General features: G+C 52.4%; 1 protein-coding gene across 1 annotated transcript; it reads left to right on the top strand.

Moving 5' to 3' along the window:
* The first annotated feature begins 2,039 nt into the window (after positions 1 to 2,039).
* On the top strand, positions 2,040 to 27,972 carry TERF2IP (TERF2 interacting protein). The gene is made up of 3 exons (XM_069735976.1): positions 2,040 to 3,486; positions 24,949 to 25,052; positions 27,390 to 27,972. Exons 1-3 carry the CDS (start codon positions 2,061 to 2,063, stop codon positions 27,789 to 27,791), a joined length of 1,932 nt encoding a protein of 643 aa, XP_069592077.1. The 5' UTR covers positions 2,040 to 2,060; the 3' UTR covers positions 27,792 to 27,972.
* Positions 27,973 to 28,000: the final 28 nt, after the last annotated feature.

Consider the following 28,000-nt stretch of genomic DNA (forward strand, 5'->3'; position numbering starts at 1 on the left):
GAGATAGCGGGTAAGACGGCAGTGGACCAGGCGCTCGAGGAGTTTCGAGATGAAGGGAAGATTAGAGACAGGTCTATAATTAGCGGCACAATTTTGATCGAGGGATGGTTGTCACGGATCCCTTCTGTGGTGTCACTTATTCGCCACATGCCCGCTCTCACACGTGACTTGGGGTTGTGCCTGCAAGGGTTAATCTATCTCCCCACTCTCAGTCCAGCATTCAATCTCTGTCCTATGCTGTAATGGGAGCATAAATAACACCGACCCAGGCCACACACCCGCTCATACGCGCTGCCACCACTCACCGAATACACGGGCGATGAGTCCCGGAACGAATAATACTAATAATGTATCACTCATAAGGCTCACACACCTTTGGCTGTGGATTCTTTTAGAACATTCAAGGTTCAACTTGTTAAACTTTGATACTTTAATAACAAAAGGTTCAATGCTTACAATAAGAAAAAGGTATAAAAATATGATCATAAAAACTTATGCAAAACAATATAAAATAAAGAGAAACTTACAGAAATTATCTAACTGGTAGTTGCTTCTGCTTCCTGACGGTAAGATGTAGATTGGATCACACCAGCTTCTCAGGCTGCCCCCATCATGTGAACACAATTCTGTCTGCAGCTTAAATTTATAACGTTGGCCTGGAGGTCAGGTTTCTAGACCGGCCCCTCAAGTTAATGTCATAATTGCTGGCTATCTGAGTGGTCACTACTAATGAATATATTATTTTCCTCTTGAGACACTTGTGAAAAGGTTCTCAGGAATAGATGCCCTCAGGCCGCAATTAGCATCTTCCCTCCAAGACCTAGGAGGTGCCAAATGTTACCTTTCTTCTTGGCCCTAGAGAGACCTCCTGGTGAGATATGGAGACAATTTCTACTATTCCCAAGGAAGTACCTATTAACACCTAAGTGCGACATGCCTTCAGGACAGATGTTACATTATCACTAGTCACACATATAACTCTAGACATAGGTCACTATACACGTATAGATATATATACACATATTTCACCACACATCATCACTAGTCACACACATAACCCTAGACATGTCGGTACACACAGTTATACAAACACACATTTCACCACAGGACCAGGAGCTTGAGGAGTTTAGAGATGAAGGGAAGATTAGAGACAGGTCTATAATTAGCAGCACAGTTTTGATCGAGGGAGGGTTTTTTAAGTAATGGCTGTATGATGGCATGCTTAAATGAGGAGGGAAAAATACCAGAAGAAAGAGTTTGAATATTTTTGTTAGGTGAGAGGTGACAGCGACTGGAGGAGATGTGACGGAATGGGGTCACTGGTGCAAGTGGTCGGGCGGGAAGATGCAAGGAGCCCGATGTCTATAGCTAGCCAGCCATCTATAGTTCTGTGAGTAAACATTAGTCTTCCATGGAGTATGGAAATGAAGAGGTCGGACCAGACATGACATCACAAGTTTTTTTTTTGTAAAATATTATATCTTTATTTACAAAATAGCACATAACTCTGCGTGAAAAAAACGCATCAAAACTGTGGGGACTGGTTACCTGTTTTGTGCCAAGAGATACGGAATCTGCGCAGAAACTTCCCCAGGTAAATCTGCAGCGTGTGCACACGGCCCTGGTGGCGGCTTCCGGCCTGGACTTCAGGGTGTGGCGCTGGGGCCACCCTAGCTGCAGACCCCCATAGCGTCACAGCCGCCGCCGCTGTCCCTGCAGTGAGCGGACACAGGCGGGATGGTGCGGGCCCCTCAGAGGCCTCCTGGGCTCGGGCCGCATTACCTCAGGTCACCGCTCAGTGTCGCTCGCTCCTCCAGGACTTGGCGGGAACGTCCTGCACCTCCGGCTCGCGCCTGTGACTGAGCGCGCTCCTAAATGCGCGCCAACCACCTTCTCTAATGCACCAATCAGCGTCAGGACTAGTGCAGCCTGGCAGCCAATCAAAGCGCAAAGCTTCACAGCCAATCAGCACGCCCACTACACAGACGGCCTTCTGCGCGCTGTGTAGTCACATGATCTTGTTGCTGTGGAGACGCTCGCAGTGTGGTGACGTCATCTTTATGCGCCGCGGCTGCGCGGGGATGGCGGTGCCGGAGCTCTTGTGTCGCTCCCGGTCGCTGTTTATCTCGGACCTCGGTCCCATGCGGTTCTACGTGCGGCCCGGGCCCCTGAAGAGGCAGCTGTCTCCGCTCATCACTTCCGGCGGCGGGATCATGTGCCGTGTGCAGGAGCCCGGGGCTTTCCTCCTCGCAGACCCCGGAGAGCGGCTCGGCATCCAGTACATCTCCAGCTCCTACATCACGGACTGTGTCCGCAGCAACCGGAGACTCTCCCCCCGGAGCTACCGCCTGCTGAACTGGAGAGACGCGGAGAGGACCCGAGCAGGGGCCCCTGAACCGGCACCGAGGAGGACGGAGAAGAGTCACAGCACGGGGGGCCCGAGAGAAGGAGTGGGCCACACCGGGCAGGAGAGGGATCCCAACAGCAATGTCTGCCCCTCGGGGGCCCCCGCATCACGTGACCCTGAGCAAAACACTGGGGCCCCCGCATCATCTGACCCTGGGGCCCCCACATCACGCGACCCCGGACCAAAGACTGGGGCCCCCGCATCACGTCACACTGGGGCCTCCGCATCATCTGACCCTGAGCCCAACACTGGGGCCCCCGCATCACGTGACCCTGAGCAAAACACTGGGGCCCCCATATCATCTGACCCTGGGGCCCCCGCATCACGTGACCCTGAGCAAAACACTGGGGCCCCCGCATCACGTGACCCTGAGCCCAACACTGGGGCCCCCGCATCATGTGACCTCGGGCCCAACACTGGGGGCCCCGCATCACGTGACCCCGGCCCAAAAGCAGGGGTCTCTGGTATGAAGAAGGAACCAGCAGTTGAGCAGATGGAGTGTACAGGATGTGACCCGATAGGATTAAGGACCCACAGGGGGCGCCGCGCCACAGAAGACCATCGAACCAAGGCGTCTCTGCGGAACATGGTGCCAAATCGGATTTCATCGGGTTCGGTGGGGCGGGTCCGGTTCAGCAGGCAGGAAGACATTGTCATACTACAGTATGTCCAGGAGAACGAGGGGCCCAATAAGCCAGCGACCGGGAACCTCCTGTGGAAGGAGCTGGAGAAGAAGCAGCTGGTGCAGAGGACGTGGCAGGCCATGAAATGTCGCTACAGAATGCATATCCTGCGAAAGAAACACCTGTACAAGCTGCTCCTGCGGCCCCCGGCACCCAGCAAGACCCCCAGGACCAGAGCAGGGGCCACCGGAGACATCACTGCCCCGCAGCATGATCCCCCGCCTGCTGACACCTCCCCGAGATCTGCCCCCTCTCTCACTGCAGGTTCAGGGGGCCCAAGAAAGGGGGAATTATGTAAAGATGTGTCCACTGATGATGATGGCAGCCCCCCAGAAGGGAACACTGTGACCCGACGACGGAGAGTCGCCACAAACGCCTCAACAGAAAAGGGAAAAGGTGCGTACGTGTTATTCAGGAGGGAGATTGGGGTATGACCCTCTATAGGGCACCACCAAAAGAGACGTGCCGCATGGTGGGCAGCAGACCCCGATCACATGACGGGGGCCGCAGTCCTCATTCCACACCACGTTCTAAATTACCGTATATACCTGAGTATAAGCCGATCCCCCCTCCTCTAATTTTGCCACAAAAAACGGGGAAAACTTAATGACTCGACTATATGCCTAGGGTGGGAAATGCAGCAGCTACCGGTAAATTTCAAAAATGAAAATGGATACCAATAAAAGTAAAATTAATTGAGACATCAGTAGGTTAAGTGTTTGTGAATATCCATATTGAATCAGGAGCCCCATATAATGCCCCATAAAGTTTATGATGGCCCCATAAGATGCTCCATAGAATAATATGCCCTGTATGCTGCTGCGATTAAAAAAAAAAATGACATACTCCCCTCTCATTGCGGGCGCCGGGGGCATGGGCAGGCGGGGACACCGGCGTGCTATATGGGGGCCAGGTGCAGGAGCCGCCGCCCAACACTTGTGATATTCCCCTGTCCCCTTTCCACCTGCTGTGCCTTCCGGCTCTCTGCAGTGACTGTTCAGGCAGGGGGCACGCACTAAACACGTCTTTGTGCCCTCTGACCTGAACGTCACAGCCAAAGGACGCAGAAGACACAGCGGTGGACCGGGGACAGGCGAATATTGCATGGGTCACCCTCCCCCGTCATACTTACCCCCTCCTGGCGCTTCTCTGATAGTCTCCGGCTCCGTCGATCTTCCTGTGTTCAGTGGTCACCGTTACCGCTCATTAAAGTAATGAATACGCGCTCCACGCCTATGGGAGAGGAGTCGCGTCCATATTCATTACTTTAATGAGCGGTACCACGTGACCGCAGAACGCAGGAAGAGCTGCGGAGTCGGAGACCATCAGGGAAGTGCAGCCCGCGCCAGGAGCAGGTGAGTATGTCACAGCCGCCGCTCCCCCTCCCCCCACCAACCCTCTGGACAACGACTCGAGTATAAGCCGAGAGGGGGACTTTCAGCCTAAAAAAATGCTCTGAAAATCTCGGCTTATACTGGAGTATATACGGTATTCCACAAATGCTGTTATTTTCCTCTGATTTTCTCGTATAATGGCCGTGGTTCGGCCACACGTTGAGTATTTGGTGAGTTTTTTGCTTTAGTATTTGTAGACAATATCAGAAGTGGAAGAATCCGGAAACGTATCATAGAAACTCGTCCCCAGTTCTGCACTTATCACCCACTCGTGGTTGTGGCTACAAATATGGACGACGTGAAACAGTGGCCAAATGCTGATAGTGTGAATGTGGCCGCACTGTTAACTCTTCGTCTGCCCACTGGCTTATACTCTGCGTTCCAAATGATTCCACAAATGCTGATACTTTCCTGGACGCAGAGGAGTCGTATAACGTCCAATCATCGGCCGTTCGAGGATCAATCACATTTATTGGACAAATCTCCCAATAACAACAGAATTTGTTTCAAAAGTAAAAACCTGAGAAAGCAGCAAATTCTTCTGCAGAACGAGGGTCCGGACATGATGACAGTTTTCATTTTCAGAGCAGTTCTGGGATAACAGTATCAAATTTGTAGCAGTGGAGAAGGAAAAAGAGGATTACGGGGATAGCCTGGAGATTTGTGGGCAGCCCCGGGGTGTCCTCCAAGGACTCTTCTGTTTCCTCTGTCCACCCAGATCTCCCACAGATGGAGGTTGTGTCTAATGAATGAGAGGCAAGAACTGAGATCCGATTGATTCCTATGACTAGAGGCGAGTCGGGATCCGCTCCATCTTCAGATAATCCCAATATATGGGGTCCGTTAGCAATTGTCGCTCCTCTCACCCTTTTTGGGTATGTGCACACGTTCCGGGTTCCATTGCGGATGTTTCCACGCGGGTTCTGAAAAAACCACAGGTAAAACACCCTGCACTTTACCTGCGTTTTACCACGGATATTGTGCGGATTCCAATTATGGAGCAGGCGTAAACCGCTGAGGAATCTGCACAAAGAATTGACATGCTGCGGAATAAACCGCACCGTTTCTGCGCAGAATTTTCCGCAGCATGTGCACTGTGGATTCTGTTTTCCATAGGTTTACATGGTGCTGTACAACACATGGAAAACTGCTGCAAATCTGCAGCCAAATCCGCAACGTGTGCACAGAGCCTGAATCAAGGAGATGACCTCATCCCAAAATGGGCCCGTCTGTCCACATCCCCACATGACTTGCATCCAAGGTGCCTCCTCAGTCCCACACCTCGGGCGTTCGGCATCGCTGCCGTATCCTCTGCTGTGACAAGCTGGGAGACTTGTATCCTCTGTGAATTTCACAGGGAAATAATGTGGGGCGTTTCTAGAATCTCCTTTGCTCCATCGATTTAGGGCCAACATCCACCTTCCATTTAGCTTTACCTGTCAGTGGTGATTATCCAATGACAATGACAAATTAACCCCTTTGTGTCACGTGTAGAAGCAGTAGTATCTGTTAGGGGATAATGTGTGCAGAGATCCATCAGACCCGAGTGAGCTGAGAGCATGTCGGACATGTAGGTATTGGTAAAAAGCGTTAAGCCATAAAGTGAATTCCTCTTGGCGCTGTTGAAAACGTTTAGGCCACGATCCCACGGTCAGGATAGAGCAGCGTGTTTTAACTAAGCGCGTTCTGGTGACGCAGGTGAATCCGTCTGTGTTCACTGAACCTTCCAGATACACTGCATGCAATGAATGGCTGTGGGTGAGACCCCCGCTGCCGATAATTGACATGCTGCGCTGTAACCCCACACCGCAGGGAGTTTACACAGCGACAGACACAAGCACAGCGGGCGCAGGGTTTCTAGGAATCCATCCTCTGCGATTGTGACCTACAACTAGGGCTGTGGGCTCAGTAACCAAACCCCCCACTCCACAGCCCCGGCCACCACTGACATGGACACGACGAGCAGCGGATTCATCTCCCCTGAGATCAGGAACAGAACGGACGTTTCCAGGACATCCTGCACTACTGCCCCCAATGTCTTGTATATGATAGGAGTCGCGCCATTTTATACTGTCTCAGACTCCACAGTCCTGCCTGGAACACACATGTGCTGCGTCCAAACCTCTGCTCTTCCAGATCGCGGGCACGTTCCCGGACAGAGTTTGTCAATAATTGCGCCAGATCCTTTTTGCTCCCAATAAGAAAAAAACTTTAACTTTCATCCTTCACCCAAATTGGGATTATGCCATATAAATTCCCTGAACATGGTTTGTACAAGATATGGGGGAGAAAGCCGAGCGTACGTCGCACATATAACAATTGGGGACCTCAGCTGTACATTTATGGGGTCCACGTTTTGTGTGCCACACTGAGGCGTGGTACCGACACGTGTTCCCAAGTACTAAGTTTGTCTACAATTAGCTGAGATTGTTCCAGCATTGGAGAACGGGCCGAGGATCTTGTGGCATCAGAACAGATTTATTCCAGTTAATTGATAAACCTGCCGACCTCCTGACACTAGTGATATACGTCATCTATAAAGAGCAGCACATCGTCTGCACAGAGACTCGCCCGCTCTGCGAATTCTCCACATTTCAACCCACTAAAATCGTGTGACTCTCCTAGGCAACATGTCAGGGGGGTACAATGGCCGGGGCAAAGAGAAGGGCAACGACTGACCTCCCTGCCAATGTCCTCTGTAACTTATCAGAGTCGGCAGCTGAAGGAGCGATATAACAGCCGGTGACAGCCGTGTAGTAAGGACTGAAGCCCACAGGTGGCTCCATTGTCAGATGTTCCATCCGAGGACACACAGCCCTTGTGTCACCTCCATTCCCAGCGGTATAACAGCCGGTAACAGCCGTGTAGTAAGGACCGAGGCCCACAGGTGGCTCCATTGTCAGATGTTCCATCCGAGGACACACAGCCCTTGTGTCACCTCCATTCCCAGCGGTATAACAGCCGGTAACAGCCGTGTAGTAAGGACCGAGGCCCACAGGTGGCTCCATTGTCAGATGTTCCATCCGAGGACTCACAGCCCTTGTGTCACCTCCATTCCCAGCGATATAACAGCCGGTAACAGCCGTGTAGTAAGGACTGAGGCCCACAGGTGGCTCCATTGTCAGATGTTCCATCCGAGGACACACAGCCCTTGTGTCACCTCCATTCCCAGCGGTATAACAGCCGGTAACAGCCGTGTAGTAAGGACCGAGGCCCACAGGTGGCTCCATTGTCAGATGTTCCATCCGAGGACACACAGCCCTTGTGTCACCTCCATTCCCAGCGGTATAACAGCCGGTAACAGCCGTGTAGTGAGGACTGAGGCCCACAGGTGGCTCCATTGTCAGATGTTCCATCCGAGGACACACAGCCCTTGTGTCATCTCCACTCCCAGCGGTATAACAGCCGGTGACAGCCGTGTAGTAAGGACTGAGGCCCACAGGTGGCTCCATTGTCACATGCTCCATCCGAGGACTCACAGCCCTTGTGTCACCTCCACTCCCAGCGGTATAACAGCCGGTGACAGCCGTGTAGTAAGGACTGAGGCCCACAGGTGGCTCCATTGTCAGATGTTCCATCCGAGGACACACAGCCCTTGTGTCACCTCCACTCCCAGCGGTATAACAGCCGGTGACAGCTGTGTAGTGAGGACTGAAGCCCACAGGTGGCTCCTTTGTCAGATGCTCCATCCGAGGACTCACAGCCCTTGTGTCACCTCCATTCCCAGCGGTATAACAGCCGGTGACAGCTGTGTAGTGAGGACTGAAGCCCACAGGTGGCTCCATTGTCAGATGTTCCATCCGAGGACACACAGCCCTTGTGTCACCTCCATTCCCAGCAGTATAACAGCCGGTGACAGCCGTGTAGTGAGGACTGAGGCCCACAGGTGGCTCCATTGTCAGATGCACCATCCGAGGACTCACAGCCCTTGTGTCACCTCCATTCCCAGCGGTATAACAGCCGGTGACAGCCGTGTAGTGAGGACTGAAGCCCACAGGTGGCTCCATTGTCAGATGCTCCATCCGAGGACTCACAGCCCTTGTGTCACCTCCATTCCCAGCGGTATAACAGCCGGTGACAGCCGTGTAGTGAGGACTGAAGCCCACAGGTGGCTCCTTTGTCAGATGCTCCATCCGAGGACTCACAGCCCTTGTGTCACCTCCATTCCCAGCGGTATAACAGCCGGTGACAGCTGTGTAGTGAGGACTGAAGCCCACAGGTGGCTCCATTGTCAGATGCACCATCCGAGGACACACAGCCCTTGTGTCACCTCCATTCCCAGCAGTATAACAGCCGGTGACAGCCGTGTAGTGAGGACTGAAGCCCACAGGTGGCTCCATTGTCAGATGCTCCATCCGAGGACTCACAGACCTTGTGTCACCTCCATTCCCAGCAGTATAACAGCCGGTGACAGCCGTGTAGTGAGGACTGAAGCCCACAGGTGGCTCCATTGTCAGATGCTCCATCCGAGGACACACAGCCCTTGTGTCACCTCCATTCCCAGCGGTATAACAGCCGGTGACAGCCGTGTAGTGAGGACTGAGGCCCACAGGTGGCTCCATTGTCAGATGCTCCATCCGAGGACACACAGCCCTTGTCACCTCCATTCCCAGCAGTATAACAGCCGGTGATAGCCGTGTAGTAAGGACTGAAGCCCACAGGTGGCTCCATTGTCAGATGCTCCATCCGAGGACACACAGCCCTTGTGTCACCTCCATTCCCAGCAGTATAACAGCCGGTGACAGCCGTGTAGTGAGGACTGAAGCCCACAGGTGGCTCCATTGTCAGATGTTCCATCCGAGGACTCACAGCCCTTGTGTCACCTCCATTCCCAGCGGTATAACAGCCGGTGACAGCCGTGTAGTAAGGACTGAAGCCCACAGGTGGCTCCATTGTCAGATGCTCCATCCGAGGACACACAGCCCTTGTGTCACCTCCATTCCCAGCGGTATAACAGCCGGTGACAGCCGTGTAGTGAGGACTGAGGCCCACAGGTGGCTCCATTGTCAGATGTTCCATCCGAGGACACACAGCCCTTGTGTCACCTCCATTCCCAGCGGTATAACAGCCGGTGACAGCCGTGTAGTGAGGAATGAGGCCCACAGGTGGCTCCATTGTCACATGCTCCATCCGAGGACTCACAGCCCTTGTGTCACCTCCATTCCCAGCGGTATAACAGCCGGGTAACAGCCGTGTAGTGAGGACTGAAGCCCACAGGTGGCTCCATTGTCAGATGCTCCATCCGAGGACACACAGCCCTTGTCACCTCCATTCCCAGCGGTATAACAGCCGGGTAACAGCCGTGTAGTGAGGACTGAAGCCCACAGGTGGCTCCATTGTCAGATGCTCCATCCGAGGACACACAGCCCTTGTGTCACCTCCATTCCCAGCGGTATAACAGCCGGTGACAGCCGTGTAGTGAGGACTGAAGCCCACAGGTGACTCCATTGTCAGATGCTCCATCCGAGGACACACAGCCCTTGTGTCACCTCCATTCCCAGCGGTATAACAGCCGGTGACAGCCGTGTAGTGAGGACTGAGGCCCACAGGTGGCTCCATTGTCAGATGCTCCATCCGAGGACACACAGCCCTTGTGTCACCTCCATTCCCAGCGGTATAACAGCCGGTGACAGCCGTGTAGTGAGGACTGAGGCCCACAGGTGGCTCCATTGTCAGATGCTCCATCCGAGGACACACAGCCCTTGTCACCTCCATTCCCAGCAGTATAACAGCCGGTGATAGCCGTGTAGTAAGGACTGAAGCCCACAGGTGGCTCCATTGTCAGATGCTCCATCCGAGGACACACAGCCCTTGTGTCACCTCCATTCCCAGCAGTATAACAGCCGGTGACAGCCGTGTAGTGAGGACTGAAGCCCACAGGTGGCTCCATTGTCAGATGTTCCATCCGAGGACTCACAGCCCTTGTGTCACCTCCATTCCCAGCGGTATAACAGCCGGTGACAGCCGTGTAGTAAGGACTGAAGCCCACAGGTGGCTCCATTGTCAGATGCTCCATCCGAGGACACACAGCCCTTGTGTCACCTCCATTCCCAGCGGTATAACAGCCGGTGACAGCCGTGTAGTGAGGACTGAGGCCCACAGGTGGCTCCATTGTCAGATGTTCCATCCGAGGACACACAGCCCTTGTGTCACCTCCATTCCCAGCGGTATAACAGCCGGTGACAGCCGTGTAGTGAGGAATGAGGCCCACAGGTGGCTCCATTGTCACATGCTCCATCCGAGGACTCACAGCCCTTGTGTCACCTCCATTCCCAGCGGTATAACAGCCGGGTAACAGCCGTGTAGTGAGGACTGAAGCCCACAGGTGGCTCCATTGTCAGATGCTCCATCCGAGGACACACAGCCCTTGTCACCTCCATTCCCAGCGGTATAACAGCCGGGTAACAGCCGTGTAGTGAGGACTGAAGCCCACAGGTGGCTCCATTGTCAGATGCTCCATCCGAGGACACACAGCCCTTGTGTCACCTCCATTCCCAGCGGTATAACAGCCGGTGACAGCCGTGTAGTGAGGACTGAAGCCCACAGGTGACTCCATTGTCAGATGCTCCATCCGAGGACACACAGCCCTTGTGTCACCTCCATTCCCAGCGGTATAACAGCCGGTGACAGCCGTGTAGTGAGGACTGAGGCCCACAGGTGGCTCCATTGTCAGATGCTCCATCCGAGGACACACAGCCCTTGTGTCACCTCCATTCCCAGCGGTATAACAGCCGGTGACAGCCGTGTAGTGAGGACTGAGGCCCACAGGTGGCTCCATTGTCAGATGCTCCGTCCGAGGACACACAGCCCTTGTCACCTCCATTCCCAGCAGTATAACAGCCGGTGACAGCCGTGTAGTAAGGACTGAGGCCCACAGGTGGCTCCATTGTCAGATGCTCAATCCGAGGACACACAGCCCTTGTGTCACCTCCATTCCCAGCGGTATAACAGCCGGTGACAGCCGTGTAGTGAGGACTGAAGTCCACAGGTGGCTCCATTGTCAGATGCTCCATCCGAGGACTCACAGCCCTTGTGTCACCTCCATTCCCAGCGGTATAACAGCCGGTGACAGCCGTGTAGTGAGGACTGAAGCCCACAGGTGGCTCCATTGTCAGATGTTCCATCCGAGGACTCACAGCCCTTGTGTCACCTCCATTCCCAGCGGTATAACAGCCGGTGACAGCCGTGTAGTGAGGACTGAAGCCCACAGGTGGCTCCATTGTCAGATGCTCCATCCGAGGACACACAGCCCTTGTGTCACCTCCATTCCCAGCAGTATAACAGCCGGTGACAGCCGTGTAGTAAGGACTGAAGCCCACAGGTGGCTCCATTGTCAGATGTTCCATCCGAGGACACACAGCCCTTGTGTCACCTCCATTCCCAGCGGTATAACAGCCGGTGACAGCCGTGTAGTGAGGACTGAAGCCCACAGGTGGCTCCATTGTCAGATGTTCCATCCGAGGACTCACAGCCCTTGTGTCACCTCCATTCCCAGCGGTATAACAGCCGGTGACAGCCGTGTAGTGAGGACTGAAGCCCACAGGTGGCTCCATTGTCAGATGTTCCATCCGAGGACTCACAGCCCTTGTGTCACCTCCATTCCCAGCGGTATAACAGCCGGTGACAGCCGTGTAGTGAGGACTGAGGCCCACAGGTGGCTCCATTGTCAGATGCTCCATCCGAGGACACACAGCCCTTGTGTCACCTCCATTCCCAGCAGTATAACAGCCGGTGACAGCCGTGTAGTAAGGACTGAAGCCCACAGGTGGCTCCATTGTCAGATGCTCCATCCGAGGACACACAGCCCTTGTGTCACCTCCATTCCCAGCGGTATAACAGCCGGTGACAGCCGTGTAGTGAGGACTGAAGCCCACAGGTGGCTCCATTGTCAGATGTTCCATCCGAGGACTCACAGCCCTTGTGTCACCTCCATTCCCAGCGGTATAACAGCCGGTGACAGCCGTGTAGTAAGGACTGAAGCCCACAGGTGGCTCCATTGTCAGATGCTCCATCCGAGGACACACAGCCCTTGTGTCACCTCCATTCCCAGCGGTATAACAGCCGGTGACAGCCGTGTAGTGAGGACTGAGGCCCACAGGTGGCTCCATTGTCAGATGTTCCATCCGAGGACACACAGCCCTTGTGTCACCTCCATTCCCAGCGGTATAACAGCCGGGTGACAGCCGTGTAGTGAGGACTGAAGCCCACAGGTGGCTCCATTGTCAGATGCTCCATCCGAGGACACACAGCCCTTGTGTCACCTCCATTCCCAGCGGTATAACAGCCGGTGACAGCCGTGTAGTGAGGACTGAAGCCCACAGGTGGCTCCATTGTCAGATGCTCCATCCGAGGACACACAGCCCTTGTGTCACCTCCATTCCCAGCGGTATAACAGCCGGTGACAGCCGTGTAGTGAGGACTGAGGCCCACAGGTGGCTCCATTGTCAGATGCTCCATCCGAGGACACACAGCCCTTGTGTCACCTCCATTCCCAGCGGTATAACAGCCGGTGACAGCCGTGTAGTGAGGACTGAAGCCCACAGGTGGCTCCATTGTCAGATGCTCCATCCGAGGACACACAGCCCTTGTGTCACCTCCATTCCCAGCGGTATAACAGCCGGTGACAGCCGTGTAGTAAGGACTGAAGCCCACAGGTGGCTCCATTGTCAGATGTTCCATCCGAGGACACACAGCCCTTGTGTCACCTCCACTCCCAGCGGTATAACAGCCGGTGACAGCTGTGTAGTGAGGACTGAAGCCCACAGGTGGCTCCATTGTCAGATGCTCCATCCGAGGACACACAGCCCTTGTGTCACCTCCATTCCCAGCGGTATAACAGCCGGTGACAGCCGTGTAGTGAGGACTGAGGCCCACAGGTGGCTCCATTGTCAGATGCTCCATCCGAGGACACACAGCCCTTGTGTCACCTCCATTCCCAGCAGTATAACAGCCGGTGACAGCCGTGTAGTGAGGACTGAGGCCCACAGGTGGCTCCATTGTCAGATGCTCCGTCCGAGGACACACAGCCCTTGTGTCATCTCCACTCCCAGCGGTATAACAGCCGGTGACAGCCGTGTAGTGAGGACTGAAGCCCACAGGTGGCTCCATTGTCAGATGTTCCATCCGAGGACTCACAGCCCTTGTGTCACCTCCACTCCCAGCGGTATAACAGCCGGTGACAGCCGTGTAGTGAGGACTGAAGCCCACAGGTGGCTCCATTGTCAGATGCTCCATCCGAGGACACACAGCCCTTGTCACCTCCATTCCCAGCGGTATAACAGCCGGGTAACAGCCGTGTAGTGAGGACTGAAGCCCACAGGTGGCTCCATTGTCAGATGCTCCATCCGAGGACACACAGCCCTTGTGTCACCTCCATTCCCAGCGGTATAACAGCCGGTGACAGCCGTGTAGTGAGGACTGAAGCCCACAGGTGACTCCATTGTCAGATGCTCCATCCGAGGACACACAGCCCTTGTGTCACCTCCATTCCCAGCGGTATAACAGCCGGTGACAGCCGTGTAGTGAGGACTGAGGCCCACAGGTGGCTCCATTGTCAGATGCTCCATCCGAGGACACACAGCCCTTGTGTCACCTCCATTCCCAGCGGTATAACAGCCGGTGACAGCCGTGTAGTGAGGACTGAGGCCCACAGGTGGCTCCATTGTCAGATGCTCCGTCCGAGGACACACAGCCCTTGTCACCTCCATTCCCAGCAGTATAACAGCCGGTGACAGCCGTGTAGTAAGGACTGAGGCCCACAGGTGGCTCCATTGTCAGATGCTCAATCCGAGGACACACAGCCCTTGTGTCACCTCCATTCCCAGCGGTATAACAGCCGGTGACAGCCGTGTAGTGAGGACTGAAGTCCACAGGTGGCTCCATTGTCAGATGCTCCATCCGAGGACTCACAGCCCTTGTGTCACCTCCATTCCCAGCGGTATAACAGCCGGTGACAGCCGTGTAGTGAGGACTGAAGCCCACAGGTGGCTCCATTGTCAGATGTTCCATCCGAGGACTCACAGCCCTTGTGTCACCTCCATTCCCAGCGGTATAACAGCCGGTGACAGCCGTGTAGTGAGGACTGAAGCCCACAGGTGGCTCCATTGTCAGATGCTCCATCCGAGGACACACAGCCCTTGTGTCACCTCCATTCCCAGCAGTATAACAGCCGGTGACAGCCGTGTAGTAAGGACTGAAGCCCACAGGTGGCTCCATTGTCAGATGTTCCATCCGAGGACACACAGCCCTTGTGTCACCTCCATTCCCAGCGGTATAACAGCCGGTGACAGCCGTGTAGTGAGGACTGAAGCCCACAGGTGGCTCCATTGTCAGATGTTCCATCCGAGGACTCACAGCCCTTGTGTCACCTCCATTCCCAGCGGTATAACAGCCGGTGACAGCCGTGTAGTGAGGACTGAAGCCCACAGGTGGCTCCATTGTCAGATGTTCCATCCGAGGACTCACAGCCCTTGTGTCACCTCCATTCCCAGCGGTATAACAGCCGGTGACAGCCGTGTAGTGAGGACTGAGGCCCACAGGTGGCTCCATTGTCAGATGCTCCATCCGAGGACACACAGCCCTTGTGTCACCTCCATTCCCAGCAGTATAACAGCCGGTGACAGCCGTGTAGTAAGGACTGAAGCCCACAGGTGGCTCCATTGTCAGATGCTCCATCCGAGGACACACAGCCCTTGTGTCACCTCCATTCCCAGCGGTATAACAGCCGGTGACAGCCGTGTAGTGAGGACTGAAGCCCACAGGTGGCTCCATTGTCAGATGTTCCATCCGAGGACTCACAGCCCTTGTGTCACCTCCATTCCCAGCGGTATAACAGCCGGTGACAGCCGTGTAGTAAGGACTGAAGCCCACAGGTGGCTCCATTGTCAGATGCTCCATCCGAGGACACACAGCCCTTGTGTCACCTCCATTCCCAGCGGTATAACAGCCGGTGACAGCCGTGTAGTGAGGACTGAGGCCCACAGGTGGCTCCATTGTCAGATGTTCCATCCGAGGACACACAGCCCTTGTGTCACCTCCATTCCCAGCGGTATAACAGCCGGGTGACAGCCGTGTAGTGAGGACTGAAGCCCACAGGTGGCTCCATTGTCAGATGCTCCATCCGAGGACACACAGCCCTTGTGTCACCTCCATTCCCAGCGGTATAACAGCCGGTGACAGCCGTGTAGTGAGGACTGAAGCCCACAGGTGGCTCCATTGTCAGATGCTCCATCCGAGGACACACAGCCCTTGTGTCACCTCCATTCCCAGCGGTATAACAGCCGGTGACAGCCGTGTAGTGAGGACTGAGGCCCACAGGTGGCTCCATTGTCAGATGCTCCATCCGAGGACACACAGCCCTTGTGTCACCTCCATTCCCAGCGGTATAACAGCCGGTGACAGCCGTGTAGTGAGGACTGAAGCCCACAGGTGGCTCCATTGTCAGATGCTCCATCCGAGGACACACAGCCCTTGTGTCACCTCCATTCCCAGCGGTATAACAGCCGGTGACAGCCGTGTAGTAAGGACTGAAGCCCACAGGTGGCTCCATTGTCAGATGTTCCATCCGAGGACACACAGCCCTTGTGTCACCTCCACTCCCAGCGGTATAACAGCCGGTGACAGCTGTGTAGTGAGGACTGAAGCCCACAGGTGGCTCCATTGTCAGATGCTCCATCCGAGGACACACAGCCCTTGTGTCACCTCCATTCCCAGCGGTATAACAGCCGGTGACAGCCGTGTAGTGAGGACTGAGGCCCACAGGTGGCTCCATTGTCAGATGCTCCATCCGAGGACACACAGCCCTTGTGTCACCTCCATTCCCAGCAGTATAACAGCCGGTGACAGCCGTGTAGTGAGGACTGAGGCCCACAGGTGGCTCCATTGTCAGATGCTCCGTCCGAGGACACACAGCCCTTGTGTCATCTCCACTCCCAGCGGTATAACAGCCGGTGACAGCCGTGTAGTGAGGACTGAAGCCCACAGGTGGCTCCATTGTCAGATGTTCCATCCGAGGACTCACAGCCCTTGTGTCACCTCCACTCCCAGCGGTATAACAGCCGGTGACAGCCGTGTAGTGAGGACTGAGGCCCACAGGTGGCTCCATTGTCAGATGTTCCATCCGAGGACTCACAGCCCTTGTCACCTCCATTCCCAGCGGTATAACAGCCGGTGACAGCCGTGTAGTAAGGACTGAAGCCCACAGGTAGCTCCATTGTCAGATGCTCCATCTGAGGACACACAGCCCTTGTGTCACCTCCATTCCCAGCGGTATAACAGCCGGTGACAGCCGTGTAGTGAGGACTGAGGCCCACAGGTGGATCCATTGTCAGATGCTCCATCCGAGGACACACAGCCCTTGTGTCACCTCCATTCCCAGCGGTATAACAGCCGGTGACAGCCGTGTAGTAAGGACTGAGGCCCACAGGTGGCTCCATTGTCAGATGCTCCATCCGAGGACACACAGCCCTTGTCACCTCCATTCCCAGCAGTATAACAGCCGGTGACAGCCGTGTAGTGAGGACTGAAGCCCACAGGTGGCTCCATTGTCAGATGCTCCATCCGAGGACACAGCCCTTGTCACCTCCATTCCCAGCGGTATAACAGCCGGTGACAGCCGTGTAGTGAGGACTGAAGCCCACAGGTGGCTCCATTGTCAGATGCTCCATCCGAGGACACACAGCCCTTGTGTCACCTCCATTCCCAGCGGTATAACAGCCGGTGACAGCCGTGTAGTGAGGACTGAAGCCCACAGGTGGCTCCATTGTCAGATGCTCCATCCGAGGACACACAGCCCTTGTGTCACCTCCATTCCCAGCGGTATAACAGCCGGTGACAGCCGTGTAGTGAGGACTGAAGCCCACAGGTGGCTCCATTGTCAGATGCTCCATCCGAGGACACACAGCCCTTGTGTCACCTCCATTCCCAGCGGTATAACAGCCGGTGACAGCCGTGTAGTGAGGACTGAAGCCCACAGGTGGCTCCATTGTCAGATGCTCCATCCGAGGACACACAGCCCTTGTCACCTCCATTCCCAGCGGTATATGTCATGATCCCAATGGCAGGGGATCACTAAAGGACAAGCACAGATACAAACAAGCTCTAGGGCGATGGAACCTGAGCTGACCGCGACCCTGAACCTAACACACAAATAAAAGTAGCCGGGGAGCGTGCCTACGATGATCGTAGACGTCTCGCTCCAGCCTAAGATCTAACTTCCCCTATTAGAAGAAACACAGACCTCTCTTGCCTCCAGAGAAATACCCCACAGAAATAGCAGCCCCCCACATATAATGACGGTGAAATGAGAGGAAAGCACATACGCAGTATAAAAACAGTTTCAGCAAAATGAGGCCCGCTAAAGCTAGATAGCAGAGGATACAAAAGTGAACTGCGCGGTCAGCAAAAAACCCTTCAAAAAACCATCCTGATATTACTTGAACTCATGTGCCAACTCATGGTACATGAGGAGCAATTTCAGCCCACTAGAGCAACCAGCAGCAAAGAATCACATATCTGCAGGCTGGACTAAAAACCAAATAAAGCAAAACACCAAAACAGGAAAATCCAAACTTAGCTTGACCAGAAGGTTCTAGGAGCAGGGAGCAGAGGTAACAAGACACACTGGATACATTGATAACCGGCGAGGAAATGCCAGCAAAGCCAGGTTAAATAGGAAACTCCCATATCCTGATGGAACAGGTGGAACCCAGAGACCCAGGAAAGACAAGTCACCCAGTACCATCAGTAACCACCAGAGGGAGCCCAAAAACAGAACTCACAACAGTACCCCCCCCCCTTGAGGAGGGGTCACCGAACCCTCACGAGAACCACCAGGGCGACCAGGATGAGCCCTATGAAAAGCGCGAACCAAATCATCAGCATGAACATCCGAGGCAACCACCCAAGAATTATCCTCCTGACCATAACCCTTCCACTTGACCAAATACTGGAGTTTCCGTCTGGAAACACGAGAATCCAAGATCTTCTCCACAACATACTCCAATTCTCCCTCCACCAGCACTGGAGCAGGAGGCTCAAGCGAAGGAACAACAGGTACCTCATACTTCCGCAACAACGACCGATGGAACACATTATGAATAGCAAACGATGCCGGGAGATCCAAACGAAACGACACAGGGTTAAGAATTTCCAAGATCCTATAGGGACCGATGAACCGAGGCTTGAACTTAGGAGAAGAGACCTTCATAGGAACAAAACGAGAAGACAACCACACCAAGTCCCCAACAAGAAGTCGAGGACCCACGCGGCGACGGCAATTAGCAAACTGCTGAGCCTTCTCCTGGGACAACTTCAAATTGTCCACCACATGACTCCAAATCCGATGCAACCTATCCACCACCATGTCCACTCCAGGACAATCAAAAGGTTCCACCTGACCAGAGGAAAAACGAGGATGAAACCCCGAATTACAAAAGAAAGGAGAAACCAAGGTAGCAGAACTAGCCCGATTATTAAGGGCAAACTCGGCCAGCGGCAAAAAGGTAACCCAGTCATCCTGATCAGCAGAAACAAAACACCTTAAATAAGTTTCCAAGGTCTGATAGTTCGTTCAGTCTGGCCATTCGTCTGAGGATGGAATGCAGACGAAAAGGACAAATCAATGCCCATCTTAGCACAGAACGTCCGCCAAAATCTAGACACAAACTGGGATCCCCTGTCAGAAACGATGTTCTCAGGAATCCCATGCAAACGAACCACATTCTGAAAAAACAGAGGGACCAACTCAGAGGAGGAAGGTAACTTAGGCAAGGGTACCAGATGAACCATTTTAGAAAAGCGATCACACACAACCCAGATGACGGACATTTTTTGAGAGACAGGGAGATCCGAAATAAAGTCCATGGAAATGTGCGTCCAAGGCCTCTTCGGGATAGGCAAAGGTGACAACAATCCACTGGCCCGAGAACAGCAAGGCTTAGCCCGAGCACAAGACTGCACAAAAGAACGCACATCCCTCGACAAGGAAGGCCACCAAAAAGACCTGGCCACCAAGTCTCTAGTACCAAATATTCCAGGATGACCTGCCAACGCAGAAGAATGGACCTCGGAGATGACTCTACTGGTCCAATTATCCGGAACAAACAGTCTCTCAGGCGGACAACGATCAGGTTTACCCGCCTGAAACTCCTGCAAAGCACGTCGCAAGTCTGGGGAGACAGCAGACAAAATCACCCCATCCCTAAGGATACCAGAGGGCTCAGAATTTCCAAGGGAGTCAGGCACAAAACTCCTAGAAAGAGCATCCGCCTTCACATTCTTTGAACCTGGCAGGTATGAAACCACAAAATTGAAACGAGAGAAAAACAGTGACCAACGAGCCTGTCTAGGATTCAGACGCTTGGCAGACTCAAGGTAAATCAAATTTTTGTGATCAGTCAAGACCACCACACGATGTCTAGCACCCTCTAGCCAATGACGCCACTCCTCAAATGCCCACTTCATGGCCAAAAGTTCCCGATTACCAACATCATAATTCCGCTCAGCCGGCGAAAACTTTCTAGAAAAAAACGCGCATGGCTTCATCACTGAGCCATCGGAGCTTCTCTGTGACAAAACCGCCCCCGCTCCAATCTCGGAAGCATCAACCTCAACCTGAAAAGGGAGCGAAACATCTGGCTGACGCAACACAGGAGCAGAAGAAAACCGGCGCTTAAGTTCCTGAAAGGCCTCCACAGCCGCAGGAGACCAATTAGCAACATCAGCACCCTTCTTAGTCAAATCCGTCAAAGGCTTAACAACACTAGAAAAATTAGTTATAAAACGACGATAGAAATTAGCAAAGCCCAAGAACTTCTGCAGACTCTTAAGAGATGCAGGCTGCGTCCAGTCACAAATAGCCTGAACCTTGACGGGATCCATCTCAATAGTAGAAGGGGAAAAAATATACCCCAAGAAAGAAATCTTCTGGACTCCAAAGAGACACTTTGAGCCTTTTACAAACAAGGAATTGGCCCGCAGGACCTGAAACACCTTCCTGACCTGCTGAACATGAGACTCCCAGTCATCAGAAAAAACCAAAATATCATCCAAATACACAATCATAAATTTATCCAGATATTCACGGAAAATATCGTGCATAAAGGACTGGAAGACTGAAGGAGCATTAGAAAGTCCAAAAGGCATTACCAAATACTCAAAATGGCCCTCAGGCATATTAAATGCGGTTTTCCACTCATCACCTTGCTTTATTCGTATAAGATTATACGCACCCCGAAGATCAATCTTAGTGAACCATTTAGCCCCCTTAATGCGAGCAAACAAATCAGTCAACAATGGCAAAGGATACTGATATTTTACGGTAATCTTATTCAAAAGACGATAATCTATACAAGGCCTCAAGGAACCATCTTTTTTGGCCACGAAAAAAAAACCTGCTCCCAAAGGGGACAAAGATGGACGGATATGTCCCTTTTCCAAGGACTCCTTAACATAATCCCGCATAGCAGTATGCTCTGGCACTGACAGATTGAACAAACGACCTTTAGGAAATTTACTACCAGGAATTAAATCTATAGCACAATCGCAATCCCTGTGAGGAGGAAGCGAACTGAGCTTAGGCTCCTCAAAAACATCCCGATAATCCGACAAAAATACAGGAACCTCAGAAGGAGTAGATGAAGCGATAGAAATCGGAGGTGCATCATCATGAACCCCCTGACAACCCCAGCTTAACACAGACATTGATTTCCAGTCAAGGACTGGATTATGAGTTTGTAACCATGGCAGACCAAGCACTAGGACATCATGCAAATTATACAGTACCAGGAAGCGAATCACCTCCTGATGAACAGGAGTCATACGCATGGTCACTTGTGTCCAGTACTGAGGTTTATTCATAGCCAAAGGTGTAGAGTCAATTCCCTTCAAAGGAATAGGGACTTCCAGAGGCTCCAGACTAAACCCACAGCGATTGGCAAATGACCAATCCATAAGACTCAGGGCAGCGCCTGAATCCACATAGGCATCGACGGAAATGGCTGATAATGAACAAATCAGAGTCACAGACAGAATGAACTTAGACTGTAAAGTACTAATGGCAACAGACTTATCAACCATTTTTGTGCGTTTAGAGCATGCTGATATAACATGAGCTGAATCACCACAATAAAAGCACAACCTTTTTTTCCGCCTATAATTTTGCCGTTCACTTCTGGACTGAATTCTATCACATTGCATTATCTCAGGTGACGGTTCAGACGACACCGCCAAATGATGCACAGGTTTGCGCTCCCGTAAACGCCGATCAATCTGAATAGCCATAGTCAGACTCATTCAGACCAGTAGGCGCAGGGAACCCCACCATAACATCTTTAATGGCCTCAGAAAGGCCATCTCTGAACTTTGCAGCCAGGGCGCACTCATTCCACTGAGTAAGCACCGACCACTTCCGAAATTTTTGACAATAAATTTCTGCTTCATCTTGCCCCTGAGAGAGGGCCAACAAAGCTTTTTCAGCCTGAATCTCTTGGTTATGTTCCTCATAGAGCAAACCCAATGCCAGAAAAAACGCATCCGCATTAAGCAACGCAGGGTCCCCTGGTGCCAATGCAAATGCCCAATCCTGAGGGTCACCCCGCAGGAAAGATATAATAATCTTGACTTGCTGAGCAGGGTCTCCAGAGGAGCGAGATTTCAAAGAAAGAAACAACTTGCAATTGTTCCTAAAATTCAGAAAACGAGATCTATCTCCAGAAAAAAACTCTGGGATAGGAATTCTAGGTTCAGACATAGGAGCATGTACAACAAAATCCTGTATATTTTGAACCTTAGTGGCAAGATTATTCAGGCTGGAAGCCAAACTCTGGACGTCCATGATAAACAGCTGGGATCAGAGCCATTCAAAGATTAAGAGGAGGAGGAAGTAGCCAGGCTGCAATAAGGCTAGGCAGCAAACTCTGAGGGAAAGAGAAAAAAAAAAAAAAAACTTCCTCAGACTACTTATCCTCCTACTTCAGCCAATACAATTTACACTTTGTGGGCCGGTTATACTGTCATGATCCCAATGGCAGAGGATCACTAAAGGACAAGCACAGATACAAACAAGCTCTAGGGCGATGGAACCTGAGCTGACCGCGACCCTGAACCTAACACACAAATAAAAGTAGCCGGGGAACGTGCCTACGATGATCCTAGACGTCTCGCTCCAGCCTAAGATCTAACTTCCCCTATTAGAAGAAACACAGACCTCTCTTGCCTCCAGAGAAATACCCCACAGAAATAGCAGCCCCCCACATATAATGACGGTGAAATGAGAGGAAACCACATACGCAGTATGAAAACAGTTTCAGCAAAATGAGGCCCGCTAAAGCTAGATAGCAGAGGATACAAAAGTGAACTGCGCGGTCAGCGAAAAACCCTTCAAAAAACCATCCTGAAATTACTTGAACTCATGTGCCAACTCATGGTACATGAGGAGCAATTTCAGCCCACTAGAGCAACCAGCAGCAAAGAATCACATATCTGCAGGCTGGACTAAAAACCAAATAAAGCAAAACACCAAAACAGGAAAATCCAAACTTAGCTTGTCCAGAAGGTTCTAGGAGCAGGGAGCAGAGGTAACAAGACACACTGGATACATTGATAACCGGCGAGGAAATGCCAGCAAAGCCAGGTTAAATAGGAAACTCCCATATCCTGATGGAACAGGTGGAACCCAGAGACCCAGGAAAGACAAGTCACCCAGTACCATCAGTAACCACCAGAGGGAGCCCAAAAACAGAACTCACAACAGGTATAACAGCCGGTGACAGCCGTGTAGTGAGGACTGAGGCCCACAGGTGGCTCCATTGTCAGATGTTCCATCCGAGGACACACAGCCCTTGTGTCACCTCCATTCCCAGCGGTATAACAGCCGGTGACAGCTGTGTAGTGAGGACTGAGGCCCACAGGTGGCTCCATTGTCAGATGTTCCATCCGAGGACACACAGCCCTTGTGTCACCTCCATTCCCAGCGGTATAACAGCCGGTGACAGCCGTGTAGTGAGGACTGAAGCCCACAGGTGGCTCCATTGTCAGATGCTCCATCCGAGGACTCGCAGCCCTTGTCACCTCCATTCCCAGCGGTATAACAGCCGGTGACAGCCGTGTAGTGAGGACTGAGGCCCACAGGTGGCTCCATTGTCAGATGCTCCATCCGAGGACTCACAGCCCTTGTCACCTCCATTCCCAGCGGTATAACAGCCGGTGACAGCCGTGTAGTGAGGACTGAAGCCCACAGGTGGCTCCATTGTCAGATGCTCCATCCGAGGACTCACAGCCCTTGTGTCACCTCCATTCCCAGCGGTATAACAGCCGGTGACAGCCGTGTAGTGAGGACTGAAGCCCACAGGTGGCTCCATTGTCAGATGCTCCATCCGAGGACACACAGCCCTTGTGTCACCTCCATTCCCAGCGGTATAACAGCCGGTGACAGCCGTGTAGTGAGGACTGAAGCCCACAGGTGGCTCCATTGTCAGATGCTCCATCCGAGGACACACAGCCCTTGTGTCACCTCCATTCCCAGCGGTATAACAGCCGGTGACAGCCGTGTAGTGAGGACTGAAGCCCACAGGTGGCTCCATTGTCAGATGCTCCATCCGAGGACACACAGCCCTTGTGTCACCTCCATTCCCAGCGGTATAACAGCCGGTGACAGCCGTGTAGTAAGGACTGAAGCCCACAGGTGGCTCCATTGTCAGATGCTCCATCCGAGGACTCACAGCCCTTGTGTCACCTCCATTCCCAGCGGTATAACAGCCGGTGACAGCCGTGTAGTGAGGACTGAGGCCCACAGGTGGCTCCATTGTCAGATGCTCCATCCGAGGACACACAGCCCTTGTCACCTCCATTCCCAGCGGTATAACAGCCGGTGACAGCCGTGTAGTGAGGACTGAGGCCCACAGGTGGCTCCATTGTCAGATGTCTCCCTGGCCTTGTGTGACTCCATTACTGACTGTCTCCCTGGCCTTGTGTGACTCCATTACTGACTGTCTCCCTGGCCTTGTGTGACTCCATTACTGACTGTCTCCCTGGCCTTGTGTGACTCCATTACTGACTGTCTCCCTGGCCTTGTGTGACTCCATTACTGACTGTCTCCCTGGCCTTGTGTGACTCCATTACTGACTGTCTCCCTGGCCTTGTGTGACTCCATTACTGACTGTCTCCCTGGCCTTGTGTGACTCCATTACTGACTGTCTCCCTGGCCTTGTGTGACTCCATTACTGACTGTCTCCCTGGCCTTGTGTGACTCCATTACTGACTGTCTCCCTGGCCTTGTGTGACTCCATTACTGACTGTCTCCCTGGCCGTGTGTGACTCCATTACTGACTGTCTCCCTGGCCTTGTGTGACTCCATTACTGACTGTCTCCCTGGCCTTGTGTGACTCCATTACTGACTGTCTCCCTGGCCGTGTGTGACTCCATTACTGACTGTCTCTCTGGCCTTCTTGTGTCTTTGTTTCTTTAGGGAAGAAAGAATCCACATATATAAATACGCAGCCGCCCGAGGAGCAGGAACCCGACCAATCGGAAGAACTGCAAATATTCGAGATCGCCAACATGGAGTTTGAGGTACAATCAGAGAACACAGAATCCAGTAATATGTAAAGTTTGTGACCCCTCCACAGCTGAGAGTCTGTAAAGCAAGTCACCAGGCAGACCCTGAACCAGCAGGGCGAGCAGGGGGATGTCAGCGGTGACACTGAAGAATAGGGAGTGCAGCTCTGGGGTATAATACAGGAGGTAACTCAGGATCGGTAATGTAATGTACACAGTGACTGCACCAGCAGAATAGTGAGTGCAGCTCTGGGGTATAATACAGAAGGTAACTCAGGATCAGTAATGTAATGTATGTACACAGTGACTGCACCAGCAGAATAGTGAGTGCAGCTCTGGAGTATAATACAGGAGGTAACTCAGGATCGGTAATGTATGTACACAGTGACTACACCAGCAGAATAGTAAGTGCAGCTCTGGGGTATAATACAGGAGGTAACTCAGGATCAGTAATGTATGTACACAGTGACTACACCAGCAGAATAGTGAGTGCAGCTCTGGAGTATAATGCAGGATGTAACTCAGGATCAGTAATGTAATGTATGTACACAGTGACTGCATCAGCAGAATAGTGAGTGCAGCTCTGGGGTATAATACAGGATATAACTCAGGATCAGTAATGTAATGTATGTACACAGTGACTGCAGCAGCAGAATAGTGAGTGCAGCTCTGGGGTATAATACAGGATGTAACTCAGGATCAGTAATGTATGTACAGAGTGACTGCACCAGCAGAATAGTGAGTGCAGCTCTGGAGTATAATACAGGATGTAACTCAGGATCAGTAATGTAATGTATGTACACAGTGACTGCACCAGCAGAATAGTGAGTGCAGCTCTGGAGTATAATACAGGATGTAACTCAGGATCAGTAATGTATGTACACAGTGACTGCACCAGCAGAATAGTGAGTGCAGCTCTGGAGTATAATACAGGATGTAACTCAGGATCAGTAATGTATGTACACAGTGACTGCACCAGCAGAATAGTGAGTGCAGCTCTGGAGTATAATACAGGAAGTAACTCAGGATCAGTAATGTAATGTATGTACACAGTGAGTGCACGAGCAGAATAGTGAGTGCAGTTCTGGGGTATAATACAGGATGTAACTCAGGATCAGTAATGTAATGTATGTACACAGTGACTGCACCAGCAGAATAGTGAGTGCAGCTCTGGGGTATAATACAGGATGTAACTCAGGATCAGTAATGTAATGTATGTACACAGTGACTGCACCAGCAGAATAGTGAGTGCAGCTCTGGGGTATAATACAGGATGTAACTCAGGATCAGTAATGTAATGTATGTACACAGTGAGTGCACGAGCAGAATAGTGAGTGCAGTTCTGGGGTATAATACAGGATGTAACTCAGGATCAGTAATGTAATGTATGTACACAGTGAGTGCACGAGCAGAATAGTGAGTGCAGCTCTGGAGTATAATACAGGATGTAACTCAGGATCAGTAATGTAATGTATGTACACAGTGACTGCACCAGCAGAATAGTGAGTGCAGCTCTGGGGTATAATACAGGATGTAACTCAGGATCAGTAATGTAATGTATGTACACAGTGACTGCACCAGCAGAATAGTGAGTGCAGCTCTGGAGTATAATACAGGATGTAACTCAGGATCAGTAATGTAATGTATGTACACAGTGACTGCACCAGCAGAATAGTGAGTGCAGCTCTGGGGTATAATACAGGATGTAACTCAGGATCAGTAATGTAATGTATGTACACAGTGACTGCACCAGCAGAATAGTGAGCGCAGCTCTGGAGTATAATACAGGATGTAACTCAGGATCAGTAATGTAATGTATGTACACAGTGACTGCACCAGCAGAATAGTGAGTGCAGCTCTGGGGTATAATACAGGATGTAACTCAGGATCAGTAATGTAATGTATGTACACAGTGACTGCACCAGCAGAATAGTGAGCGCAGCTCTGGAGTATAATACAGGATGTAACTCAGGATCAGTAATGTAATGTATGTACACAGTGACTGCACCAGCAGAATAGTGAGTGCAGCTCTGGGGTATAATACAGGATGTAACTCAGGATCAGTAATGTAATGTATGTACACAGTGACTGCACTAGCAGAATAGTGAGCGCAGCTCTGGAGTATAATACAGGATGTAACTCAGGATCAGTAATGTAATGTATGTACACAGTGACTGCACCAGCAGAATAGTGAGTGCAGCTCTGGAGTATAATACAGGCTGTGTATAGGTGGCTCTGGGACTCTAGTGAGGTTCTGTGTTGGGTTAGTAATGGCCGCTCAGCCCTCATCTCCTCTGTGTTTTTGTGCGGCCATGTCTGCGGATTGTACTCTCATCGTCTCTCTCCTGGCAGTTGGGGGACGAGGATTCGGACTGTAAGGTGAAGGTTCCCGCTATCAGTCTGAAGGACTTTGTGATGGGTGAAGACTCCATGAGCGCGGTGTCCCCGGTGGACGATGTGTCCTCGAGCCCCGAGGGGTCTGACAGTGAGGATCTGCAGGACGCCCTGACCGACCTGATGAGCGAGTTTGGGATGGACGTGTCCCGGGTCACTCAGGCTCTACTGAAGAACAGTGGGGAGCTGGGCAGCACCAGGCACTTCCTGCGCACCGGCCGGCGGCCTGATGGTTCCCCTATCTGGGAGCATGAAGATGACGTGTGGCTACAGAGGAACGGTCCGAGCCGGCAGGGTCACCTGGTGAGGAAGTACGGGGCGGACAACGTGGCCACAAGGGTGGCCTTCCTGGCGAGCTAGATGTGAGCTGGACCTCGTCTACGATGCTGCGCCCGCACCGTCTGAAGTCCGGGGGTCTGTACACACGACTGCCCCCAACGTTCCTGGAAATGTGAAGGAGGAGCCAAGATGTCCGCTCCGCTGTGTGTCCTCGGCTCCGTCCGCGGCTCTGCAATGTTTCATTAAAGTCACTTTCTCAACAGTTTCTTCTTCACAATATAACTAGAAAG

This window comes from Ranitomeya imitator, chromosome 8 (assembly GCF_032444005.1).
Source record: "Ranitomeya imitator isolate aRanImi1 chromosome 8, aRanImi1.pri, whole genome shotgun sequence".
In the NCBI taxonomy this organism is placed as follows: Eukaryota; Metazoa; Chordata; class Amphibia; order Anura; family Dendrobatidae; genus Ranitomeya; species Ranitomeya imitator.

Coding starts and splice junctions, on each gene's coding strand:
- TERF2IP (XM_069735976.1), top strand. CDS start 2,061: ATGCGCCGCGGCTGCGCGGGGATGGCGGTGCCGGAGCTCTTGTGTCGC. Junction 3,487..24,948: donor CTCAACAGAAAAGGGAAAAG/GTGCGTACGTGT, acceptor TTGTTTCTTTAG/GGAAGAAAGAATCCACATAT. Junction 25,053..27,389: donor TCGCCAACATGGAGTTTGAG/GTACAATCAGAG, acceptor CTCTCCTGGCAG/TTGGGGGACGAGGATTCGGA.